The following is a 25,031-nucleotide window of genomic DNA, read 5'->3' on the forward strand; positions in this document are numbered from 1 at the left end:
CATGCCTGCTAGGAATTAATATACAGCACACAGATATTTAGATCCCTCTGTTTTCTGCATGTAATATTGATCTAAACAGCCGACAATACTAGTGAATTACATCAAATCCAAAATACCAGTCAGACAAGTAACCTTATTTTTTAGCCTCTTGGCTATTTTTGACAACTTTGCATGCTAATTGAAAGAAAGCAAACATGATCTGGAATTCAACATGCTGAAGTTTTCTTTTTTTTTTAAATCTCTGCTTGGACAAAAGTCTGGAAAAGGAAGGACACAGAGACGTGTTGACATTGCCTCACTCTCCCCACTGTTTGCAGACCGCTGGTATCGGGGCCTCGGCCCATCTGGTGAATTTCAAGGGTACGGATACCGTCGCCGGCATCGGAGTCATTAAAAAGTTCTACGGCACCAAGGACCCGGTGCCAGGCTTCTCATTGCCTGCAGCAGAGCACAGGTACACACACTCTCGCTGCTTTATTAGCCGACTTTCCCAGGCGGTTCGCTCGAATGTGGGGAAGTAGAGGAGGTTTGAATAGTAAACCTTTAGACCTTCCGGGCGACAAGTTGGGAAAGAATGACAAGGAGCTAAGGACTTTGGCGTCAGAGCAGTCTCTCCAAATATCATTTTCTCCGCCGACACGCCGATGGAGGCAAGTTGTCTGGGAGTGAAAACGCTCCCAGAGATGGGTGTTAATCTGCTGCCGTGATCAGAGCGCGGTCACACTCATTAACATCCATCCGTCTCGGTTTCATGGAGTCGTGATCAGGTGGAGATGAACGTTTCTACGCCATGCTTGTCCGTCCTCTCATAACTGATGTCTAATGGCACGGAGCAGTGCACACACACACACACACACACACACACACACAGCCGCTTCTTCCTTTTGACCAGGACAGTTACTGCTGCTCCACCGCACCCTTGTCTGCCGCACCAGTACATTGTGGGATGGCGGAGTAGTTGTCATAGCAGTCGTTATGCAACGACCCCTCCGGCCCCTGAAATATGTTTGATTTGTAACTCAGAGGAAGCGGCTGTTACGAAATAACCCTTTGATTTTGTTTGCGTCAAAGTAAGAGGGGGGAAGTTGTTGGATCACCTTGTTTTCTCACCCTTCAGGTTCGGATGTACATGTGTACAAACACACGCGCACACACACACACACACATGCGCGCACGGAAAATGTATTGTTTTGTTGGTTTGTTTGGCTTTTCACGGGGATTCACTCCAATGAATACTTAGTACTCAGGACATCTATTTATCCTGGGAATCCACTTCTGGAGAACCTCTCCGAGTGGTCTGCGGATGCACATGTGATACAGGCGAAGTTGAAATGCAAGGGCCACGAGATTTGCTTTACATTTTATAAAACTAGAATGAATATTTCCAAAACCCCTTCACATACATCGTGGTCCAGGACCCATTTCATCGACAACTGAGATGCACTGCCCTCTTTTGGACGGTCTTTGAAATGACCAAATTCGAAATTTCATGCGCTCTCTGGCAGACACAGAATACGTGTATTTAAAAAAAAATAAAAAGAACTATTTTAAAAGACAACTTCTCCCTCCACAGCACCATCACAGCATGGGGAAAGGATCACGAGAAAGACGCCTTCGAGCACATCGTCAAGCAGTTCCCCAGCGTGCCTGTGTCCATCGTCAGCGACAGCTACGACATCTACAACGCCTGCGAGAAGATCTGGGGCGAGGACCTCCGAGGGCTGATCGAGTCACGCAGCGCAGATGCCCCGCTGGTCGTCCGGCCCGACTCGGGAAACCCGCTCGATACCGTTTTGAAGGTCTGGTCGAAAAAAAACCCGAGCCGAGCCCTGCAAAATAACGCTTCCTGTTTATCTCTTCCGTTGGTTCATTTCTTCATTCCCGTCAGGTTTTGGAGATTCTCGGTAAGAAATTTCCGCCGGAAGAGAATTCCAAAGGCTTCAAGGTGCTTCCGCCGTACATCCGCGTCATACAAGGGGATGGCGTGGACATCAACACACTTCAAGAGGTATCCGCACGTCGGCATTTAAATGGACGGTTGACAACAAGCGGGATGCAGGGCCTCCTGCTTCAGCTGATATCCGTGTCCCACAGATAGTGGAGGGAATGAAGCAGCACAGATGGTCCATTGAGAACATTGCTTTTGGCTCCGGGGGCGCTCTGCTGCAGAAACTCACCAGAGACCTGCTCAACTGCTCCTTCAAGTGCAGCTACGTGGTCACCAATGGACTCGGGGTGAGGGCGGATTCGATTTTCAGATTTAAGAAAGAAGGGTTTCTTGCTTGAGAAGACCTCTGTGTTTATGTGTCCTGGCCTTCAGATGAATCTCCTCATTTGTCACGTCCAGAAATATGTCAAAATGAAAATGAACGGGTTTTATAACGAATTATTTGTGACTTTTTTTTTTTTTTTTTTTTTTTGGACAAGGTGAATGTGTTCAAGGATCCCGTGGCAGACCCAAACAAAAGGTCAAAGAAAGGTCGCCTGTCACTGCATCGGACCCAGAGCGGAGACTTTGTCACCCTAGAGGAGGGCAAAGGTGACCTAGAAGAGTATGGCATGGTGAGTTCATCTCTCTCTCACACACACACACACACACACACACACATTTGTTCTTTATTTTTCAATACATTGTGAATTATTCCAATATTGTTCATTGTATTTGATATTCACTCGTCAATTGGAGTAATTAGATTTTCAAGTGAATACTGAGGAGACATAGATGTGGAAATGCATAGCAAAAATGAGACGTAGCGCAAAAAAACATTTCTCATGTTACTAGTTACACTGCGTGAAAGTCAACTCCGCTGTGTTGTCGTACAGCAGTCTACTGTCATTGTACTATTAGGACAATTCTACTGTTTTCATGCTTCAGTTATTAATAATATTATCAGTGTGTGACCTCCATCTTCTTTGTTGTCGCTATTAAACTCGATGGACACTCAGAAGTCCTGTTTTAATTTAACAAATGATCAGAAAACAGTTTGTCCTCTTGTTTGCAAAGTTCTCAATAATATTCAAGTCTGATGCGTTTCCACGAAACATGTCGTCGCTAAAATAAATGTCTTATGTGTGATGAAATGGGCTTAATGAGTAAAATATTTGTTTCTCTCCTAATTCTCGCCTCCATCGTCTTCTCGCTCATGGCGAAACTTGTGTTTTCCCCCCTGCAGGACCTGTTGCACACTGTCTTCCAGAACGGGGAGATCGTGAAGACGTATACATTTGATGAAGTCAGAGACAATGCTAAGCTCAAAGAGGGGGAGCTCAAGGAGCTGCTGCACTGAACGCAGCGCTATCAAGCCCCCCCACCCACCCACCACCCGACCCCCCCCACCTCGGCCACCACCCTAACCTCTAAACCACCACCAGCCCCGACCCTTCAACTTTCGGCCTCTGGCATCATCCCGAACACGGAGGTAGCGTGCACTGCTGATAGACCCTGCTCCTGAAGCCTCTGATTCACCTGAAACGTGTCTGACATTCACTGAACTCCACTTCCAGCTCCCAAATGCTAACAGTCCTCCAGCTCAGTGAAGAGAGAGATTCAGGGAACTTTGCACAGCCTCCGATCGATGGCGAGCGCCGCCTCTGTTTAGAAAGGAAGAGGTACAGTAGTGCAGAGAGAGAGAGAGAGAGAGAGAGAGAGAGAGCGAGAGAAAGAGAGAGAGAGAGAGAGAGAGAAAGTCAAAGATGCATTTGTGATGACGTGCCATGTGTTCACACCCGTACCGCTGCCCCCACTGTCAAACCAAACCACGGCATGTTGCACTGATAAGCTGGACATATCGCAGAGTAAGATAATATGATCGGCCGATGTGTCAGCAGACTTTTCCATGCCTGGACACGCACACATATACACACACACACAAGATGATTGTCGGTTTTCTGTCAAAGGAATTGAACGCTGCCTGTAGACTGAACCCATGGGGAATCAGAATTCAGAGTATTTGTAAAACATTTCGCCACGCCCATCGAAGTGATCGCCCCCCCCCCCCCCCCCCGTGTAATTGTGTACAGAGCTTTCCAAAAAAAAAAAAAAAGAAGAGTACATACCTACATCTACTTAGCTTTGTCTTTTTGTGGAGGAGATAAGATGCACAGCTATACAATGATGCACCAATAACATTGAACAAGTATATCGAGTGTGTGGCAAATATGTGGAAACGTGAGATTAAGCAGCTGTAAGTGAGATTTTGATTTATTGAAAATACGCTTTCCAGTCAAGTCTTTTCGGACGTTATTATTACAGAAAGTGAAAAAAATCTTTCAATCTTCCTTAAATGTTTTGCACTCTGCCAAAAACAAATGTAATTGGTGCATCTCCGAAAGTATAGAAATGCTCACATACTTGCCATTAAAGAGCATCTTCATCATGAAGGCCCAACTTGATTGACCAGATATCAACCAAACATGATTCGCTTTCTCCATCTGAAGGTGAATTATCATCATCTTCAAAAAGAAAATACACCACTTTTTGCTAAAAGGAAATTGAAAATTATATGAAGAAAATCTATCGACGTTTTTATAAGATTTGCGTTCAACCTCGAAAGAAGCCAAAAAAAATGGTAAACAGTCAATGCGAAAAATGTTCGGGTCGTGGCCTTGTGGTGGTGGAAGCTCTTCACATCTGTCTTTGCTGTACAAGACCAGGAGTTGATGTAAAATAAAAAAAAAAATGAAAAAAAGAAAGAAAGAAAGAAAAAAAAAAACAACATAAAACAAAAACACATACAGAACATCACAGAAATTGTCTTCACTGGAATGAAGAGGATTTTACTCCGTGTTTATGAGTGATTACATTAGCGGCTCACAGCCGACGTTCATGTTATAAGTCAGTTCTGATGTGCGTTTGAGTGTGTGTGTGTGTGTGTGTGTGTGTGTGTGTGTGTGTGTGTGTGTGTGTGTGTGTGTGTGTGTGTGTGTGTGTGCTTGTACGTTCTGACACTTTCTATCTTTAGAGGGGACTGTGTTAGTATTCCTTTATGCAAATATCCTGTTTTGTTTTGTTTCTTATTCGTGGAACACTAGCTAGCCATTTATTCCAGAGGGAAACACTGATACACTGCTTTTCATTCAGAAAGACAGACACAGCAGGCTGGGATCATTTAGCATAGCATTATGCTACCAGGCCATGAAGCCAGGCCCTCTATTCAAGTACGGTTTTTAATGGTATCACTGCCTTAACTCGTCAAACGCAGATAAACTTTCAGCAGAGGTGTTTCTGGAAAGTGTGAATGTACTTTGAATGGCACCTTTCACCCTCGCTTGGATTTTCGGTTTATCTCACGGGTGGAATTGGGATCTAGCGCCTGGATGATGCCGTTTTTTTTGGGGAGGGGGTTACAATCTTCCGTTCCAAACGTTTCGGTATGTGCGTGTGTGTCTGTGTATGTGTGTGTGTGTGTGTGTGTGTCCACCCTCGGTGTGTTTGTCGTCACGCCACTCGGCCGAGCTCGGAGGGGTTCGATAGCGGGAGCTGCGAGGTCGTGACATCACAGATATCGTTCCATCGAATGATCCTCCGGTCAAACTCCTGCAAAGATTGACTGTAGCGACACGACGTTACGCTGAACTTTACGTTTGCTTTTATTTACAAGTTAATTCACCTTAACCAGTGTTTTATGCTAAGGCCTATGCTAATCATGCTTTTCCGTATCACTCAGCACTTCTTAAAAAAAAAAATACATTGTCAAATTAATATCCAATAAAAGTGGTGTTGATAAAAATATTATTCCAATAATTCTATATAGTTTTTTTTCTATTTAGGACATTCTATTTACAATTATCAATTAAACTTCCTATTTATCCAGTGTTTTGGTGTTCAGATAAACAAGCAAGCCAGTAAACTAGCAGTATAACTCCAAAATCTAACCAGCTATCATGTACATCATTTTCACTGTATTAAACTATTTTTTCACCAAAAATAAACTTAAATGTTCTCTACTCTTCCACATATCTGGAAACGCGCCTCGTAGGTTTTCGTGTATTTCTATAGACCGAACATCAGAGATTAACATCCTGGAAAGTTGACCCACTTCCTGAAGAAAGTATTGGACTTTCCTCACTTGTACTTTGTCCTTTTATCCCAATTAGGAAATATAGAGATGCAAACCTAAAAACCCAGATGACAGTAAAATGCACCACAGTGTGATCTTGCTTTGGGCCAAACTTCCCCTGAAAAGACGTGCACCGAGACACTGAGTGAAATCCTCCTATTCCGACTCCATCCACATTATGCTCCTAAGTGAGCGAATTAGCGATGCGGGCCTTGACGCCCGCCGTCAAATTTTTCGCTTGGAACCGAAAACCCAGTTAGAGGAAACCTAAAAAAAATATGCTTTTAAAACAGCAAATGAATTGGAGAAATAGCACTTTTAGTCCATCGGAATCTGCATGCAGGTAGTTTCCCTCCAGGCTCCTGTTGAGACGTAGAAGGAGCGACGATCCACCAGAAACCTGTGGTGTCACCGACTCTCATCCTTTGACTCTTAGGGACGTTGCCGCGGCGATTAAACCCCCGCAGCCCCCCCACCCTGTTGTAATTGTAACTAGCACTGATGTTACTCTATCCACCCCATAATTTCTTGTCCTCTTATTTTTCTTTTCCCGGTGGAGCAACACAGTTTGGTTTTATTTGGGGTTGTTTTGTTTTTTTTTCCAACTATGAGGTGCATTTTAGTAAGATTTTGATTTTACTATTTTGATACTGTCTCTGTTCTTACCTCAGAAATATTATTTTGTATGAGGAAAAAAAAAAAAAAAACTGTCGTAAAATACCGCGATAAACGTCTTTATTTACGAGCGATGCGGCCATACTGCCTTCTCGACTGTACATACAAACAGCTAGTGTGAGGGAAGGCAGGCGAGTTAGACAACCACATTAGAGGATATTATTATTTTTGTCAGAACGACCATTTTTGTACCAACAGAATACTATCCAAACCTGCTTAACTGAATTGGCAGCACAACGTTTTTTTCGGTGACTGTCAAGCCTCTGTATTTGTGTGTGTGTGCGTGCGTGCGTGTGTGTCGTCCTGTGCGAACGACTCATGTAATACAGATGAGGAAGTATTTGTGAATTTACCCTCAAGAGGTCGTTGTTTTACTTGTATGTATATGTTGGTTGTCCCAAATTCTCTCCCGACGCAAATAATATTTTCCTGACCGAACTTGCTATATTGTCCTCAATACATTGAATAAAGACGCCACCCTGTCAATTTGAAACGTCTCCTTTGGTTTGACCTCATTCGTGTCACAACGCTCCTTCAATCCCTAACGTGGACTTTCTTTTTGCTTCATTTATCTAAATAATGTCCATTAGGCACCAGCGGTTCCACCCCGCAGCAAGACGGTTCCTGCTTCGAGTCCTCTGTGGAGTCTCCGTGTTCTCGCTGCATCTACGTGAGGTTTCTCCCGCAGTCCAGAAACATGCAGGAGGCACACCGGAGACCCAAAAGCAGGGCTGTCAAACTCATTTTGGGTCCGGGAGCCACATACGGCCTAATTTGATGTCAAGGGAACCGGTGCGGTAAAATCATAGCGTAATTACCCAACTCTAAGTCCAAATTTTCCCTCTGTTTTAGTGTAAAGGACAACGGGTAAATTATAAAACTCTTTATATGTAATGAACTGCTCCTTTAAGTGCCTCAGTTCTGTTTTCTCAGTTCCAGGTGCATTTTATTGTATTGTTGAGGCGCTGCATCCACACCAAGCATACATGTTTCATATTAATCTCAACAAACAGTTCAGAAGTGGTCTATTTTTCTTAGAAAACCCTCCACTCCATGTCAACTTTTCTCTTTTTTGACTATGACATCTTGCTGATGAGGGTGTCAGGCCCAACGCAAAAGCGAGAATATTTCTAACATTAAGTAAAAATGCTATTTACAGACCCGGAAGCCACATTGCAGCCATCTGCTGTAAGTTCTGAGTCACAAAGTGTTGTGCCATGTTGCTAACACTGACTAAACCCTAGCAGACCATATAGAAACTGTATTTTTGCTACTTTGGGTGGCCCTGTGACTGGTCCAGGGTGAACCCCGCCTCTCTCGATGACAGCCAGGATAAATTCCAGCCGCCCTGCAACGCTGAGGATAAATGTTATCGCAAATGAATGAATGAATGAATGTCAATTAGAGATTCATGGAATAGTTGTCATTTATCTGGATCTGCGCTGTAATTCCTCCATCGGCCACAGGGGGCGCTAGACTTGCGGCCCAGTTACAGATGCCTTTATTACTAGTTCATCGCACCAGTTTCTGCATGTGTTGTTGGTGACATTTGATCCTTCGGTGATGCCAGGGAGCAAGATTAAAAAAAAGGAGATGCAGGAGGGCAGTTGGAGTTTTCTCCGACACGTAAAAGTCCGATAGATTTTCGGTGCGCCCACGGCTGCAGCCGCTCACACAATAAAACCCCTCTGTCTTTGTTGAAAGAATTCTCAGGCTCACCGAGTCATATGACCCTGTCAGCACAGAGCAACGTCACACACACACACACACACACACACACACACACACACACACACACACACACACACACACACACACACACACACACACACACACACACACACCTCTGAGCCAATGAGAGATCACTGCAAAACACTTTTTCTTCCCAAGACAGAAGTTTCTGCAGCTCCAGCTGCATCCACATGCGTGTCTCTGCCGCGCCTCCTCTCCGTCCGACGCCTAGAAAAGACACTTCTCAGCCCAGAGTGAAGGTTAACACTCGGTCTGGAGAGCTGGTATTCTTCTAGTAAACTTCTCGGTAAAACTCAACCCACTTGGCACCGTCCGATTGCAGCGCGCAATCCGGCGCACGGCTGCGTAAAAGACGCACCGCTGCAGAAAACACAGCGATCCAGATCCAGATCCAGAAGTCTCGGGTTGCTTTTAAAACTCCCCTGAACTTCTAGAGGAGTTTGCTGGGTTCTTCTCCTCCACCCCCGCGTAGAAACACACACTCTGGACTCTCCTCGGAATCACGTCAGCTCTTCACTTTTTACATTTTTTTTTTTTTTAATTTTTTTGCAACGTTGGCAGAGAAACTACGTCACTCTTGTCAAACAACTCCCCCTTCTCTCTCTCCCTCTCTCTCTCTCTCTCTCTCTCTCTCTCTCTCTCTCTCTCTCTCTCTCTCTCTCTCTCTCTCTCTCTCTCTCTCTCTCTCTCTCTCTCTCTCTCTCTCTCTCTCTCTCTCTCTCTCTCTCTCTCTTGCACGTCGGACCGACATCCACAGCTCGGGGAGCAACTTGGATCGACTCTTTCGGATCGGAACCATGATGACCGGATTTCGGCTGAACTTGTCTCCGCTGAAGGAGCCGCTGGGCTTCGTGAAGCTGGTGGAGTGGGTGAGTCCTGCTTGTAAGCTTTGGAGAGGACGAGGAGCTTCTCTTGAGTTGTTTTTTTTTTTTCTTCTCTGGACCCCCTCCCCACTACCACCACCACCACCTCCCCGGGTGTGTATGCTTGTCCAAAAAACAAAAAAAAAAAAAAATGGAGCTCCAAGGAGCTCCACAGACCTCCAGACAAAGACCAGCTCACAAGACAGTTATGTAATTGTATAAAAGCCAAGTTGGTGGAGCATGTGGTGGTCACAGGGTAATGTGCAGAAGAAAAAAAAAAAAAAAAAAGACAAAGGTAAGTTCCTTTTTTGACGTTTTCGATTTCACACTCCTAATACAAACCACCTGGAAGGACCCCGGTCCCGGCCCTGGTCCTGGTCATGGTCCTGCTTCTGCTCCTGGTCCTCCTTCTCCTCCCCCCCCCACCCTTCAAATGGCACGGTTACAGATTAATGTAACCTCCTGCAATAATTTACCCCTGAACATCTCAGCAGAGCCGTGGAGTTGCGGGGCCCCACCGCAGCAGAGGACGTGCGCTTTGTCCACCAATTCTGGTCAAATGTGGATCAATGAAGTCACCAATCGGAGATAGATAGTTGCATCCGTCTGGTCCGGTTCCACGAGCTTCCTCTAGGTGGTAAACGACACTGACATATTTTTACCATTTAAAGCTTGGAAATTCTGGTCCCAGACACGCGGGGACGTCACGGACGACTTGTAAACATCCCGTGAGATCTGCGGGAACGCGAACCACCTCAACGGTGTCGCTCAATCGCGTCACGTTTCAGTTTGAGAAAAAAAATGTAATTGCGCGCTTTGTAAAGTCCCTCAGATGTAAGTCATCCAAGATAATTGAGGTTTAATTCGTGCGACCGGAACAAAATCGAGCACCGCCGGCCTCGGAGATTCTCCGGGACGCGGTGGAATAATGTCGCGTGATTTGATAACAACCGCCGAAAAACACAGTGGAGATAATTCACAGTTTCAATTATGCGCGAGGCGACTCGAGCGGCACGAGACCTCCGGTTCCATTGTGTTCACGAGACAGGGAGCAACGTGGCCGTCGTTGTTCGACTCCAGCCAACGTGATCTAATAAGACAGAAAGCACGGGAGGACGGAGAATGACGTTTTTTTTGGATTATATTTTGATGTTCCGCTTTCCCTATTCTGAAACGTCCCCATCCGTCCCGCGGGCCCGACGCTTAATTGGACACGCGCCGAATCCAGACTGAGGCCCAAGTGAAACTTAGGCGACGCGCTTTAAGCTTTTTTATTAACCGTTCCCATCGGAATGCATCTTTTGAACGGCGAAAAAAAAACCAACAACTTGCGCGTAACTCTTTTAATTCTAAATAATGCTTGTAGTTCTGCGTGTTTTCCTCAGGGGGCGACAGTAAGGAAGGATTAAGCGAATACATCTGAGTTCGATGCAGTCCGCAAGTTTGTCTGTTACCATGACGACCACGTTCATCCGTCCAGCCTTTAAATGTCTGCGTGACATTTACGCGAATGTTTTTTCGTCCCGCCTTGGAAGATACCATCAGCCGTAGTAAACAGGAAGGAGGCTTCGGAGTCGTGCAGTAAATACGAGGCTACTTCTCTGCCCGCGGACACACTGGCCCCCTTCCTCTAGCGTTTTGAAGAAAAACCAAAGTGCAAAAAAAAGATAAAAGTGTACGTGCACGTCTGCTTCTGTAGTTCAGGCAGGCTGACCTGGACTCTGTGACCTCTTTGTAAGAAGTGACGGAAACTATTCCACTTTTTTTTGTCAAAAAGAAGCCACAAATCTCTCGCTTATACTTTCACGGATATCATTTAAATCCAATTTTATGATGAGTTCTACAGGACTGTCTCAGAAAATTAGAAATGGTGATAAAATTCTTTTTCTTCTTTAATGCAATTACAAAAACAAAAATGTCATTCTTGATTCATTACAAATTAACTGAAATATTGCAAGCCTTTTATTATTTTAATATTGCTGTTTACGGCTTACATCTTAAGAAAACGCAAAAATCCTATCTCAAAATATTAGAATATCATGAAAACGTAATTTTTGTTTTTTTTAATTGCATTACAGAAAATAAAGAATTTGATCACAATATTCTAATTTTCTGAGACAGTCCTGTATATATATGTGTGTATAAGGAAATACCATAATATAATTGGACAATATGTGATAGAAATATGATGTCGTAGATGTTTTTCCCAGCCTTGCCCATAAATCGGAGTTTTGCCTCGCAGAATACTTATCGGCGGAGGTCGTTTGTTCTCCGAGATGTTCGGGATGCCGAGGAGAAACCTTCAGCGCCGGCAAAGTTGGGCGACGTCTGTCAGCCAGCGAGACGGTGGCGATTCTCTTGCTAGGTTTTGAAAAGCCGAGCGTGTCGGTCGCAGTTGTTCTCACCGGGGCGCCGTGACCTCGGAGTGGAATGCCGGGTGAAAGAAGAATGTGAGAGAAGTAGCTTACAGTGGTGTGTGTGTGTGTGTGTGTGTGGCCAAAAAGTACAGGAAGTGGCAGCTGGTGACATATGGAGAAACATCTGGATGGGGGCCTCGAGGTGTGTGTGTGTGTGTGAAGTGGTTGCTGTGGTTAGAAGCTACAGGCTAAAAAGTCAGTTAGCCTCTTTGTCAGCGTTTTGAGTGAGCGAGTTTGACGTGTTTGTGCTGACAGGGCTGGAATCAAAGCTTTATAAATACATATATATATATATATATATTCATATTTTTAGACCGACAATCTTCTATCATGATAATAACGATTGTCTTTTTGGAGCCGTGTTGATCACATGCCTGAAAAATTATTCATGAGAAAGAGAGGGAGCGAGATACACCCGGTTTCCGCTGGTTTTCCTTCAGGAAGTCGCCTCACCCAGACTTTAAAAGCCCCCTGTCCCTCTCCTCCTCCTCCTCCTCCTCCTCCTCCTCCTCTTCCTCCTTTTCCTCCTCCTCCTCCAGTCACAACTCCGCTCTTCCTCTGAGAGTAAAGGGATTTTACGTCGCGCACAGAATCGGACGCCACGAGACCTAACTCAGATGCGAGCGGCACGTTATCGCCGTCCCCGTCAGACGTGATTTATAGAGGCTGGACCCTGGAGTGGGACGGTCTAATATCTCAGATATGATGAGAAAACAGTTTAGCCCTCAGGTCACAAACGCAAAGAGTTCACTTTATCGCCAAATTTGAACCACCTTGCGTCCGACGGCGAAGGCGGGGTCGTCCACGGGAGAGAGCGATTGTCATATCCCTCCGTCCTACGGCGTGACGCAGATGCTTGGAATGTTTTTGGTTCGGCGGCAAACAAGAGAAAGCAAACTCCATAAACAGTTTGACTAAAAGGACGGAGCTATCTCCATTTACGGCGTGCTCATATCGACACGGGTGATTCTTGTATCGCCTCGCCGTTTGTATTTCTTATGGAAAAATGGATTCGCAGAATGAGCCCCCCTCCGCCGCCGCTCGAATGTTTGTCATTCCACCACCTAACTGCGGTAATTGCAACATCCGTCGGACATCAGCGGGAGTCTCCGCGGGCCCGTGGCATACTACGACCAGTGTTTGGGCCGCCGAGGCCGCGGCTTAGCGGCCAGTGTGTCTGGGAGAGCAAAGTATGTGCGGGTATTAAGAGTCACATGGTCTGCTCATTGAATCCAATCCTACTCTGACCTGCGGGGAAGAATTCAAAACTGAATGGCATCATTAGCCCCCCCCACCCCCAGTAGTTCGGTTCCTTAAACAGCTTTCGGCTGATTATCTTTCAGATTAAAGATATAATTTTTGCAGCGCGATGATCCATTTGTTTGCTGCGCTGTTAAAAAAAAAAAAAAAAAAAAATGAGAAGAAATTCCCACAAACCCAGCAGGAAGCGAAGGTGCTGGAATTGTCATGATTTAAGCTTATATCGAGCCAGCTATTAGCTGCTCGGTCACTTTGCCTGTGCTCTCCAATTTACCATAATATCTATGTTAGTTTCATTACATTACATTTGGCAGACGCTTTATCCAAAGCGACTTACAATAGAGGACATAGGGACTGCAAATAACACTTGCAAATACACGATGCACAGGAAGTATACAGAACAGTAAGCTTGGGTTAGTGAGGTTTTTTTTTTTTTTTTTTTTGACAAAGACATACACAAATGTACACACACACACACACACACTGCGTAGCCTAACTTGCTGCCTAACCTGATCTGGGGCATCAGCGCAGTAAAAAGTCCTGAAAGAGAACAGTTTTTACCTGTTTCTTGAAGGATGAGAGAGATGATGCTAGTCTTGTTGCTTCTGGAAGTTTGTTCCACTACTGAGGTAGTAGAACTGAGAACAGTTTAGCCTGAGACCGCTCAGAGCGAGCAAAAGGTACTGCTAGTAGGTTTGTATTATCGTTGCATCCCAGATTAAAGAACATGAGTATAAATCCCCTTATTTTCCTTGTTGTCCTCTGGGCTGTTCCCTTCTGGCTCCTACCTGCCTCCATCTAATCCTCTCCTCTCCGACTTCCTGGCCTCTTTTCCTCCATCAGTAATCCTTTTCTCTTCCGCCCAGATCTTCGCCATCCCTCCTCTGTCCATGTCCAAACCGTCTCAGTCTGACTTGTATCTCCAGAACATCCAACATGTGCTGAGCCTCCGATGTCCTCGCTCCCGATCCTCTCCAAAAACCCCAAAGAAAAAACCTCCACATCTTCATCCCTGCTTCCTGTCTTCTTCTCATCGTCTCCAAACCAGTCTTCTACACCTTTCCTTTCACTTTTGCCAAACGTGCATGCAAACATGCAAGATGTAGCAAATTGCTCAAATGCATCTGTAGTCCCTTGGCGGGTCGAGAAAACGCACGACCCAAAAATCGCAAAATAAATGCGAGTGAATAAGAAATGTCTGTTTTCTTGGTCCTGCTTGGGCTCCGGCGGCTCAACGACCCTGAGGTCCGAATAAACGGTATAGAAAATAAATGAATGCCGCTATGGAGTATGTAAAAATCTATATGTCACGCATCATTGACATGTGATGCAATGCAAACACTGTCCCGACAGCGGGTTTATAACAGGAAACAAAGAGCGATTCAAATGTAAAATAAAATCTCGAATCAGCTAGAATTTAGTGTGATTTTTAAAAGAAAGGTTCTGTGTGTGAAATGGCTATGTATGTGATACTACATGACGTTCAACGTTTTACCTTCAGATCCTCCAATAATCCGGTCCTCCTGATCCTGAATCCAACCATTTTTTTTATTTTTTTTTTTCGTTCCGAACAGCTCACAGCCATATTTGCTTTCGGGAGCTGCGGTGGCTTCTCAGGCAGGAACATCATATCCGTCCTCTGCGGCGACGGCAAGAATGAAACTCTCAATGCCGACTTCCATTACCCATTCAGGTGAGCGGGTTCCTCTCCGGCTTTTTGAAATGTCACCGAATAACCCCGGCACCGCCGATCTATCCTCGGACTGACGCGCCGACTCGGCGAGTTTGAACCAAAATACCGGTGATTCGGACATTTGTTGTCTTCCAGGTTAAGCCAGGTGCCGCTCATTGAGCGAAATACCACGATTTGCAACCGCTCTGTCACGGCGACGCACATGGTGGGAGACTCCGCCTCCTCCTCGGAATTCTTCGTTGGCGTCGCCATCGTCTGCTTCCTGTACAGCATGGTCGCCCTGCTGGTCTACCTGGGCTACATGCACGTCTACAAGGACTCTGATTTCGGGCCTATTTTCGTGAGCGCTCATCTTTGTTTTCCAAGCAACAACACGTCGCGGCTTTCCCTGGAGCTTCTGCGTCTACTCTTTCAGGATTTCGTCATCACGGCGGCCTTGGTGTTCCTGTGGCTGGTGTGTTCGTCCGCTTGGGCGAAGGGTCTGCAAAACGTAAAGGACGCAACCGGCACCGAGGGTATCGGCGCCACTCTAGGAATCTGCAAGGGGAGCAACATCACCTGCGAGGTCACAGACTTCGCCAACCTCCGGACCCTCAACATCTCTGTGGTGAGAGGAAGCTTACTAACGCGCTGATTCATTTCAACCGTCATTGGTTTCCTCCGAAACCCATTAAAAACAGAAGCCAACTCAGCACGTGGGTTTCATGTTAAACGCATCCAAATCACTGGTAACAGCAACTGCAGAGACTCTTTTGAGTCAAAAAAAGGATATTTGGAAAACCTGTTTGTTATTCTCCTGCATGCCGCTACCAGCGGCTACTTCCTGTTAGCCTGAAGTTTCTACATCCTTTTTATATTTGAGATAAACTAAATGACGGTCCCATGGAAATATTATATTAAAAGTCTCTTAAAGTTTTAAGGGCTTTTTCATGTGGGGAAACTAATTATTCACACATCCACTTCCATGTGTGTGTATGTGTGTTTGTGCATATGTTTGGAGATACGTACACACACACACATACACATATTTATATATATACAGTACTGTCTCAGAAAATTTGAAAATTCGGCATCCCAAACATCTCGGAGAACAAACGACCTCCGCCGATAAGTATTCTGCGAGGCAAAACTCCGATTTATGGGCAAGGCTGGGAAAAACATCTACGCCATCATATTTCTATCACATATTGTCCAATTATAACGGTATCATGGTATTTCCTTATACACACATATATATACAGGACTGTCTCAGAAAATTAGAATATTGTGATAAAATTTTTTATCTTCTGTGATGCAATTAAAAAAACAAAAATTACTTTTTCATGATATTCTAAAATTTTGAGATAGGTTTTCTGAGTTTTCTTAAGATGTAAGCCGTAATCGGCAATATTAAAACAATAAAAGGCTTGCAATATTTCAGTTGATATGTAATGAATCCAGAATGTATGACATTTTTGTTTTTGCATTACAGAAGATAAAGAATGTTATCACAATATTCTAATTTTTCTGAGACAGTCCTGTACATGTACAAGTATTCACACCCTCACACACATATGTATAAGGTTGACAGCCAGATCCCCGGCTCCTCCTGCACACCAAAGTGTCCTTTGGCAAGACACGAAACCCCCAGTGCTCCCGATACATGTGTGTGTGCGTGTGTTTTTGCATATGTACATACATGCACACACACACACTCGATCCCTGTTTGATCCCTGGGCCCTCCTGTCAGCTTACTGGAGTGTCCTTTGGCAAAACACTGAACCCCCAGTTGCTCCCGATGTTCTGGTTAGCGCTTAGCACGCCAGTGCTGCCTCCATCTGTGTGTGTGTGTGTGTGTGTGTGTGTGTGTGTGTGTGTGTGTGTGAGAGAGAAATCCAGTGCAAGTGGAGACTGTTTACCATTGAAATACACAGCTGCACAACAATTGAGATGAAATATGCAAACCTGATTCACTGAAAGAGTGAATTATGTAAGAAATATCAGAAAAGCTTGGCTGTTATTTAAACCACGGTCAGTCGGTCCTTAACCAAGGTGTCTGCCTGTGCGACATGAGTCTTACCGCCTCCCATCGGCCCATTTTACGCTACGCTTTGCTCTCGGGCTGCATCACAAGCATCAAGCAGCCTGACTCACAGTCATGAGACACCTCGCAATAACACTTTCATTTTCCGCGGACGCTGCCGCTTCATGCGTCTCAAGTCCTCTATAAATTTTGTCGGAACGAGCGCAGAACGGGTCTCGGCGTGCCCGGCGAAAGGTGTCTTGTGCATGTTTTTTTTTTCGAGATTTGCTTCATTTTGTTGTATTTCCTCCAGGTGTTTGGCTACCTCAACATGTTTGTGTGGGCGGGCAACGCCTGGTTCGTCTACAAAGAGACCCGCTGGCACTCCCAGAAATTCTCCTCCCAGCCCGGACCTGGAAGGCAGCAGGTCCCAGCGCCCATCTAATCACACCGGGCCATACATTAAACACACCCAACCACAAGTAATCACTGACACAGGAGTCGCTTTGTCACACACACACACACACACACCCACACATATACACATACAGAGCACTGGTACGAATGCTCTGTGGATGAATCGATCGGTCGTCGATGCAAAAGCTGGAAACGTCCTCATCGCGGAAGAAGCTCTTCTTTCAGATTCGGCAACCCCAAATAACACACACATCCTTAACCGCACCACAAAAGGCAAAAGCAACGCCGATGCAGTTTATATAGCAAATATTCTATCCTCGCTTTCTTGAACAAGATGACACGTCGCAGTGCGGACGTTCACCGAAGGTGTTCACAGTTACTTCTCATTATTACACGTAGCTGCTCATATTCCTCCTTTAGGTTATTTTGTTTTTCTTTCCTCAACTGAAGAACGAAAGGTACTATATTTCGTGCCGCAATAGGGACAATGTGATCGATGTTTTCAGGGTAACTCAGAGGTTGGGTAGTTTGCGGCGCGCGAAGCAAGAGACTTACATCGACCCACTTATTACATACATCTGATACGAGCTGTAAAATGAAGCCATATTTTTGCACGGGTCTTGTCTTTTGCACAGTTTTATATGTTTGGTAAACCTTTATAAACGCAGAAAGTGAACCCCCTCAAATATTAACAAACATTGGCAATCCATTTCACCCTTTAGTTTTAGTCAGCAGGAAATGTTACCGCTTGAGAAACTGTTTTCGGGGTTTCAATCCCCGATGAAATCTTTTATGTTTTGTGAATTTCGGAAGGAGACGGATATCGCTCATCATTTAAAAAAAAAAGGAAAATCGCCTTTTTGGGTTATTTATTGCTGATGTTGAGGGGATTTCTCCACCATCATGCCTGCTATTTTTTCAACACTTTGATAATAATAAAGTAAAGTTGCTGAAAGGTAATATGAAAAGCTGGTAAGCGAAAATAAACATTTCATTTTGGGTAGAGAAAAATGGAGGGGGACGTTGTTGGCAATTTCAGTGTGGAGTCTCCATGTTCTCCCTGCGTCTGCGTGGGTTATCATGCGGGTTCTCCGGGTTCCTCCCACGGCCCCAAAACACCCAGGAGGTTCATCGGCGACCCTAAATCGCCCAGACGTGCGAATAAGAGGGTGAATGATTGGTTATTTGTCCTCGTGATCCAGGAACGGCTCCGCCCCCCACAACCCTGGCTGCAGGATAAGCAGAAAAGAGAATGAATGCATGAATGAAAAATCCAATGAAAGATTTTATCTTGCACTTGAAACTATAGGAAGCAATTTTTTTGTAGCCCACCATTGGTGTCTGAATGCATCCAACCCCAGGACGCTCAATGCGCTCTCCTGTCCTCGAGCCTCAAGAGAAAACTAAGACCTCACGGACGCATTAAAACCACCATGAAGGAGTCTAACGTTCAGCGTCCGGGACGTGAATGTTACCGTTACGTAATGCTTTTTGTTTTACAATGCATCGTGATATTCATTAACAGTTTCAGCTCCTGTCAGAAATCTTTCGGGAGGTCTGTCAGGATGTTTCTACCAAGACACCAACCAACGGTTAAATCCCTTAGCACCCTTATTTTTCTATTTAATTTTTTTTTTTTTCATTTTTTACATTTTTTTTTTTTCCTTTCTACTTTTTCTGCATTCTTTTACAATTCCTGGCAAGGCGCTCTCTGTTTTATGATTGCTCACATTGAAACTCCGCAGAATGATGGGAAACAAGTAGCATGCAGAGTGTACATGTAACCAGTGACAATGGAAATCTTTATCAACCAAAAGACGGCAGTTTCTCGATATGTATTTAGGATTTTTTTTTTTTTTTTTTCCCGGAATGTCTTGTTTCGGTTCTCAGTTTCACTCAAGCCAAAATGACAAGCCATTCCCAACCATCCCATAAATCCTTCTCTGATAACTCTCCTGTTAAAGAGCCAGATTAAAACGGCAATGTCGGGTTACCGAATGACAGAAATGTGTTGATATTGAGTCACGATTGTAATTTGCAAGTGCTTTATCATTGGACGTTATTTGAACAGACGTGCTCACAGGTCACGGGGGTGACAGTCCGTATTATCAGGTGGATTTTGATTTGAACTCAAACCTTTTTAATTTCACACTCAGCGGCTCTAATAGGTCAGCGGCGACGGCCTGTACGATATTTGTCACATTTCGAGTCCAAGTGTTCGGACAACTCGCAAAGACGGATTGGAGAGAGAGGGCAGGATTCGAGGAGACATTGGATACTATTGGTGGGACGTTCACTGCGTTGTTATCTTCGACTTCACCTCCGGGCTCAGTAAATGACTCCTTGTTGAAATGCCTACGTTCAAACCGGTCTGGTTTACGCGTGATTTCTTTTCTTTCATGTCTGTTGCTTTTTGATATGGTAGGAATGTAATTTCAGTTCACTCGAGGTACATGCGTTCTCTAAGTGACATGCAAACTGTAACGTACCCGTGTCATTTGTTATTGTTTTTCCAATAAAAAAAAAGAAAACGTTCATTCGGTGACCTTTTTTTTTTTTTTTGAACGTGCGTGTGTGATATCGACTCCGTAGGTCTAAAACCGTGAGAAATTAAGATTATCGTGATTATATTCAACCGCAAACTGTAATACATGCGTACAACTGTCAGAAATGAATAACCTCGGGCTGCTGAAGTCAAAGACGTGATTCCCTGTGAATCTCTCACCGATGTCTGACTATCATTCACCAAAGGAATCTAGGTTGCGTCATCATTGGCGTTCAGGTTGGACGTACGTCCGAGCGAACAACAAAGTACGGCCTGAAAAGGGGTTTTCAAGTGACACACTTGTCTATGCAGCTCTTAACATTTTGTCATTTTAGTTTGATACTGTCTCTAAAATAAATAGGTTCCTAATTCTACGGGAAGTGTATGAAGTTAGGTGTTTTAATGTTACGGTGCTACGTAGGACAAACTGAAACACTGCAAAACATGCAAGTATCCCTTTATTTTGTGTTGCACAATGGGACAATAAAAGCATTCAGAGTGGTCAAAACAGGACAGAGATTTAAATGATAATCACCGTTTGATAATTCGCATTATAATCTATTCTATGATTTTATGTGTTATCATTAATTTTGGTGAATCTGTTTGGTTTGTTAGTTGTATAATACAACAATAATAGTTGCAATACTGAAAAATAGAGAAAAAAAAAATCCAGTCCTGTGCAGGGGAGTTGCAGGCTCTGTTTTTGGTCACAAGAGGTCAATGTAGTGCCACAGGCTTTGTTCGCTCTGTCCCAGATCTCCAAAAATTCCTGAAAAACTGGATTTTCTTGCAAACACACGGAAAACAGGGAGTTCGGGACAACTCTCACGGCTTTCCTTGTCAAGTCAGTCCCCGACCCCGGCAGTCTTCCTCTGAAATGAGCGGCAGCAGAGACAGAGAGGAAATCAAATCGAAATTCATTAAAGATGGCTCCAATATATGCTGTCGTGCATGCAGCACATCTAAATATACATTAGCTAAAGCTATTTTGTAATACAACAGCATTTAATAATGGCAGGTGGGGGGGAATCCAGCAAAATGGAAAGGATATACGTGGTTTAAAACCGTGTCACAACCATGCAGGGCCATCAGTGTTGAATCAAGAAAACGTTATATAGTGAATAAGACGCACCTGCCGGGACAAGTACACAAAATCAAGAAAGTATTTACTATCCATTTTGGGCAACAAGAAATGTAAGATATGGAATGACCTGAACAGCAGTAACACTGTGGCAACTCTGCACTCCTGTAAAAAAATGGAGAATAAACAAGCAATATCTTAAAAATGTCTCAGAGGAAACTAGTGCTCTGTAAAGTTAGTGCAGTTATGAGAGATTAATTATATGTGCTACAAATTGCAGGCCGTGTGGTTTCTGTACTTTAGTTTGCATTCTCAAGCCTCGGTTTTTGTCGTCGCCTCCAGTCTCGGAGTCTCAGCACAAATAAAGATTTTCCTTCCTGTCATAACATCATAATGCAAGTGATAAGGTTGTGCGTATTATCTACACCGTCCACCGGCATTTCCCTGAACTTTTTAATGAATCTGTGAGGAATTTAGATCCAACTCTGAAGCTCTGAACAGGCTGAGGCAGTGAAACTTGTATCAAAACAATCAAGTCCTGCAACATTAAAAGGCATTATGAGATCATTCTGACAGATATGCTTTGCATTGCACATCGCAGTGACTCAAGTTTCCTTTCCAGTACAAAAAAAAAAAATAGGAAGTGGAGACCTTTCTTCCTGTTTTACGGTCTATCTATCGGACTTCCAGCTCGTCTATCCCCACCCTGAACTTTCGAACTCGTCCAAGTCTCCTTGCAGGTCGCTCAACCCCCCCGACCCTCCATCCTCCTCCCCAGCCCCGCCCCCCTCCATCCACCCGAGTGATCCCGAGTCCGACCGAAGCTGGCCGATGATGACGTCAGCGCCGTTCCGTGGTTTTTATCGCCCGCTGCCGTGCGAAGGAGCGAGAGGGAAAAGAACGGCTCTCGGCGAAGCAACAAGGGAAGGGAGAGCAATGGCGACACTGGCTCGCCGAATACAGAGTCCGGATAGCTTCCTGTTCGAGCCCCGGTCCTCCTTCGTCAGCGCGGCGGAATTAGGTGTTGTTGACAGTAAGTTGGTCGGCCGGCGGGGGGGGCGGAGGGGGCAGACGCCGTGGTGCGTTTACGGGCAAACTGTCGGGAAGTGCGCGGTCCAACTGATTGGAGTTGAGTGGGTTTCTCCGCGCTGGTCTGTCACAAGTAACTGTCAAACATATTACTACGAAATGCTGCGTTCACGGCCGGCTCTGACAGGACGTGTACGCCGGGGTTGGGGTGGCTGACCTCTCACTACGCACTATCCGCGGCATCGACGAATTATCCTCCGCCGTCCAGCTGTAAGTTTGTTCGCTTTGACAGCTCCGCATCGCTTTTGAACGGGGATGCTAGCATGCTAATGTTAACGCAGGTAGCAGCGTGACTCTACGAATCCCCCCTCCTCCTCCCCCTCCTCCTCCTCCTCCTCCACACACACACACACACACACACACACACACACACACACACACACACACACACACACACACACACATCTCACCACCCCCTTCAAAGTTTGTTGTGAATGCTCCTGCAGTGTTTGCAAAGAGGATTGTGTTGTTTGCACACAGACTCGTCCTCGGAGACCGGCGTCGGTGAGCTTTACCGTGTCTGCGAAGCGTTGGAGCTCAGTGAGCAAGGTGAGGAAGTCGATGCTGCACGGATTTTTGCACGGTGGGGGGTTTGTTTTGTTTTGTTTTTGTTTTTGTTTTGGCAGGTAGGCGTAGTAGTAGTAGAATATTGGCACGATAATAACATCGACCTGTTGTTCCATTTGTGCACATCCAGATTAAATCCACTTCTATTCAGGTTATGAACTCACACGAATTAGGATGTATGCCGAATATTCACGGGCTGACTTTTGGCATTTTTATCGTGCTTATGTTTTTATTTGCATCGTGTCCTTTCTGTGTGTCTGTTCTATGTTATTAAGACTGGCACTCACTGCGGACAGCAAAGTGAGAATGTCTCCGTGCAGGGAAACACGTTTCTGTCGTGTGTATGACAGTTAACTGTTTGAAACCTTGAATAACAGGTTTCCTGCTTGACAGTTTGTGTTTTGCCTTTTTTTAATGTGAGAAAAGCATCTGTGAGAATTTTCCAATCTGATCCCTTATCCTGAAGTTTGTTTTGTTTTGCCATGTGTGACAGGAGAGAGTTTTAATTGGTAAAGATGCAATTGGCTTACTTGGAAAAACTACTGGAATAGACTGACCGAACGTGTATCTGGCTGGCAGTACCATTAAAAACCAATGAAGAACATTTCATTTAAACAGCATCAAATATTTAGCTGCAATGTCTCAACTATAAAACACTAATCCCCAACGCACAGTGACTGAGTATTGCAACTTTGTCCAGTAGCTGTACTGTCGCTATTAAAATAAGTGCTCAGTTTGTTCCCCAGGTGTATTTTGCCTTGTTAAAACATAGTATTTGAAATAATGCAGGGTTTGCAGAGTGTATTCTACTCCTGCAGTTAAATTCTTGTACGTGTTGTGTTACTACTACTTTGCACTAGTTTCAGCAGGATGTTTTTATTTTCTACATATGATCAAAATTGTACCCGTCGTTTATATTTTGCTTAATTACATGTCAGAGATTTGACTAAATTACGCCATTATTTTCCCGACGGCCCGGCAAAACTTGAGATTTTTCTTTTCAGCGTTACCTTTTTCCGTCCGTCACAAACCCGGATCACATGATGAGGATTTTATCAGCAGTGTCAACTAGAAATGCCTTGCGCTGGAATGTGTTTGGGCGCATTATGATGTCGAGGGTGTGTTTTTTGTTAATTTTAGCCAGCCTGGATTGTGTACGACTGAATCCCTGCGGCCGAGATACAATGCAATACTTACGAATATTTCCAACATTTCAAAATTAGAATATTGCGAGGAAATCATCAATATTACATTAGGTTGATGAGATGGAAGTGAATGATATCTATAGGGCGTTCATTGTCAGGGGTTTTCAAACTTAGAGGTCCTAACCAGCAAAATCAGTCACCAAAGAATCAATACTCTAATGATTTCCGCAGGTGATTTTATTGTTTTGTAACAATACGAGCAGATAAAGGTTTGTTGCCTCTTCAGGCCATTTCTTAATGATTTTTTTTTTTTTTTTTTTAGAACATCTCCAAACTGATTTTAGGCCTTTTTAAAGAGGATCGATTGAATTTCCAAATCACCCGAAGAAATTATTGCCATTGTATATAAAATAATCACCAACACAAATAGGGAATGACTGCTTTTTATGAACTGGCTGTAATTTAATTGCCCGAACTTACCCACCTTGCTTGCTCTTTCAAATTATTTAAAAGCAGCAATTTGTTTCAAAATCTTACGTCGTCCCCTCTATTCAATGGTATTTGACACTTACAGTAAATGCTCAAAAGACCTTTATATTGTACATTGAATTTTACATTAATTGACCCAGAACCACACAGAAATGGAGTCCTACAAGATGCAAGGTGCCATCTGGAGTAACTGAGGTTCGCAATCCCGCTCAGGCACATTTGAGCAGTCTCTGGGTATCAAATCAGCAACCTCTAGATTACCAGTCATTAGACTGACTAATTTAAGTGACCTAAGACGTGGCTCATTTGGTTTCCCCCTGAAGGAAGGGTGTCCTCCGCAGAAGGGTATTCCTGAAACAGTGAGTGGGCAAATCCAACTGAGGTCCCCCTCAGAGACAACCAGAGGCGTTCCTACACACTCCTCAAGAGTATAAATACCCTCGAGGAGCACGTATCCCACTGCGCTGTAGTGTACTTGGGACTCACACCAGGGGAACACCCCTTTGACCCAAAACATACACACACACACTCACACACACACGCACATGCATAAGCGCGTGCATGAACACATGCATGCACGTCTCCGCTTCTTAAGTCAAAGCCAAACCGGAGTGGTGTTTCCAGAATTGAGGATCTGTTGGCCAGAAACTTGACACTAATGCATGCTGGGAGTGACATGTACACACACACACACACACACACACACACACACACACACATGCACACACACACACACACACGCGCGCGCACACAGACACACACCCTGTACAAATACCCGCAAGCCTGACATCTACAAAGGGTTGCTTGTCCTTCGTGCTTTTTTTGTTTTATTTGTATCCAGCAGAAAATAAGTGAGATTATTGGTTAATAGCTTCACACTTAAGTGTGCGCACATGGTGCAGGACGTGCGCGGTGCACGATGTGACATCTGTCAAATGCATACATGAAATGGACTGTCGGCGTCATATTAGTCTCGA

The 25,031-nt window shown here is 44.6% G+C and overlaps 3 protein-coding genes and 1 long non-coding RNA gene across 11 annotated transcripts in view; 3 read left to right on the forward strand and 1 right to left on the reverse strand.

Annotated features, from left to right (window-relative positions):
* nampt1 (nicotinamide phosphoribosyltransferase 1) overlaps positions 1–7,227 on the forward strand; it is a 24,264-nt gene extending 17,037 nt beyond the window's left edge. The window contains exons 6-12 of one of the 2 annotated variants that reach the window (XR_015106178.1): positions 318–454; positions 1,574–1,799; positions 1,889–2,008; positions 2,095–2,235; positions 2,428–2,562; positions 3,174–3,419; positions 3,505–7,227. Coding sequence is in view for 1 of the 2 variants with exons in the window: in XM_086147134.1 (XP_086003260.1) it covers positions 318–454; positions 1,574–1,799; positions 1,889–2,008; positions 2,095–2,235; positions 2,428–2,562; positions 3,174–3,287 (873 nt within the window). In the remaining variant the exon portion in view is untranslated. Of the gene's footprint in view, positions 1–317; positions 455–1,573; positions 1,800–1,888; positions 2,009–2,094; positions 2,236–2,427; positions 2,563–3,173 lie in introns of both variants that reach the window. The other variant, XM_086147134.1, reaches the window with a different exon arrangement.
* Positions 3,318–19,673, forward strand: sypl1 (synaptophysin-like 1). Of its 4 annotated transcripts, none has more exons than XM_086147135.1 (7): positions 3,318–3,419; positions 3,505–3,609; positions 9,244–9,355; positions 14,601–14,719; positions 14,855–15,059; positions 15,135–15,326; positions 17,035–19,673. In XM_086147135.1, the coding sequence occupies exons 2-7, from the start codon at positions 3,512–3,514 to the stop codon at positions 17,164–17,166; spliced, it is 858 nt and encodes a 285-aa protein (XP_086003261.1). In that variant the 5' UTR covers positions 3,318–3,419; positions 3,505–3,511; the 3' UTR covers positions 17,167–19,673. The 4 variants fall into 4 exon arrangements, with proteins under 4 accessions (XP_086003261.1, XP_086003262.1, XP_086003263.1 ...); XM_086147136.1 differs by lacking the exon at positions 3,318–3,419 and adding an exon at positions 7,325–7,404 and having other exon boundaries at positions 3,503–3,609; XM_086147137.1 differs by lacking the exons at positions 3,318–3,419; positions 3,505–3,609 and adding an exon at positions 7,490–7,526.
* Positions 19,674–20,128: 455 nt separating this feature from the next.
* LOC147234275 (uncharacterized) lies at positions 20,129–22,070 on the reverse strand. Its single transcript, XR_015106179.1, has 2 exons — positions 22,011–22,070; positions 20,129–20,929 (listed from the first exon to the last, which is right to left on the reverse strand). It is a non-coding gene; the product is annotated as an uncharacterized LOC147234275 (long non-coding RNA).
* Positions 21,578–25,031, forward strand: part of atxn7l1 (ataxin 7-like 1) — a 33,163-nt gene continuing 29,709 nt past the window's right edge. For 3 of the 4 annotated variants that reach the window (XM_086147142.1, XM_086147140.1, XM_086147143.1), the window contains exon 1: positions 21,578–21,797. The gene's annotated coding sequence lies outside the window, so the exon portion shown is untranslated. Of the gene's footprint in view, positions 21,798–22,333; positions 22,403–25,031 lie in introns of all 4 variants that reach the window. The other variant, XM_086147141.1, reaches the window with a different exon arrangement.

The sequence above is a fragment of the Fistularia commersonii genome, chromosome 5, assembly GCF_037954325.1.
Source record: "Fistularia commersonii isolate RoL2024-O1a breed Wild chromosome 5, RoL_Fcom_v1.0, whole genome shotgun sequence".
NCBI classification, from domain to species: Eukaryota; Metazoa; Chordata; class Actinopteri; order Syngnathiformes; family Fistulariidae; genus Fistularia; species Fistularia commersonii.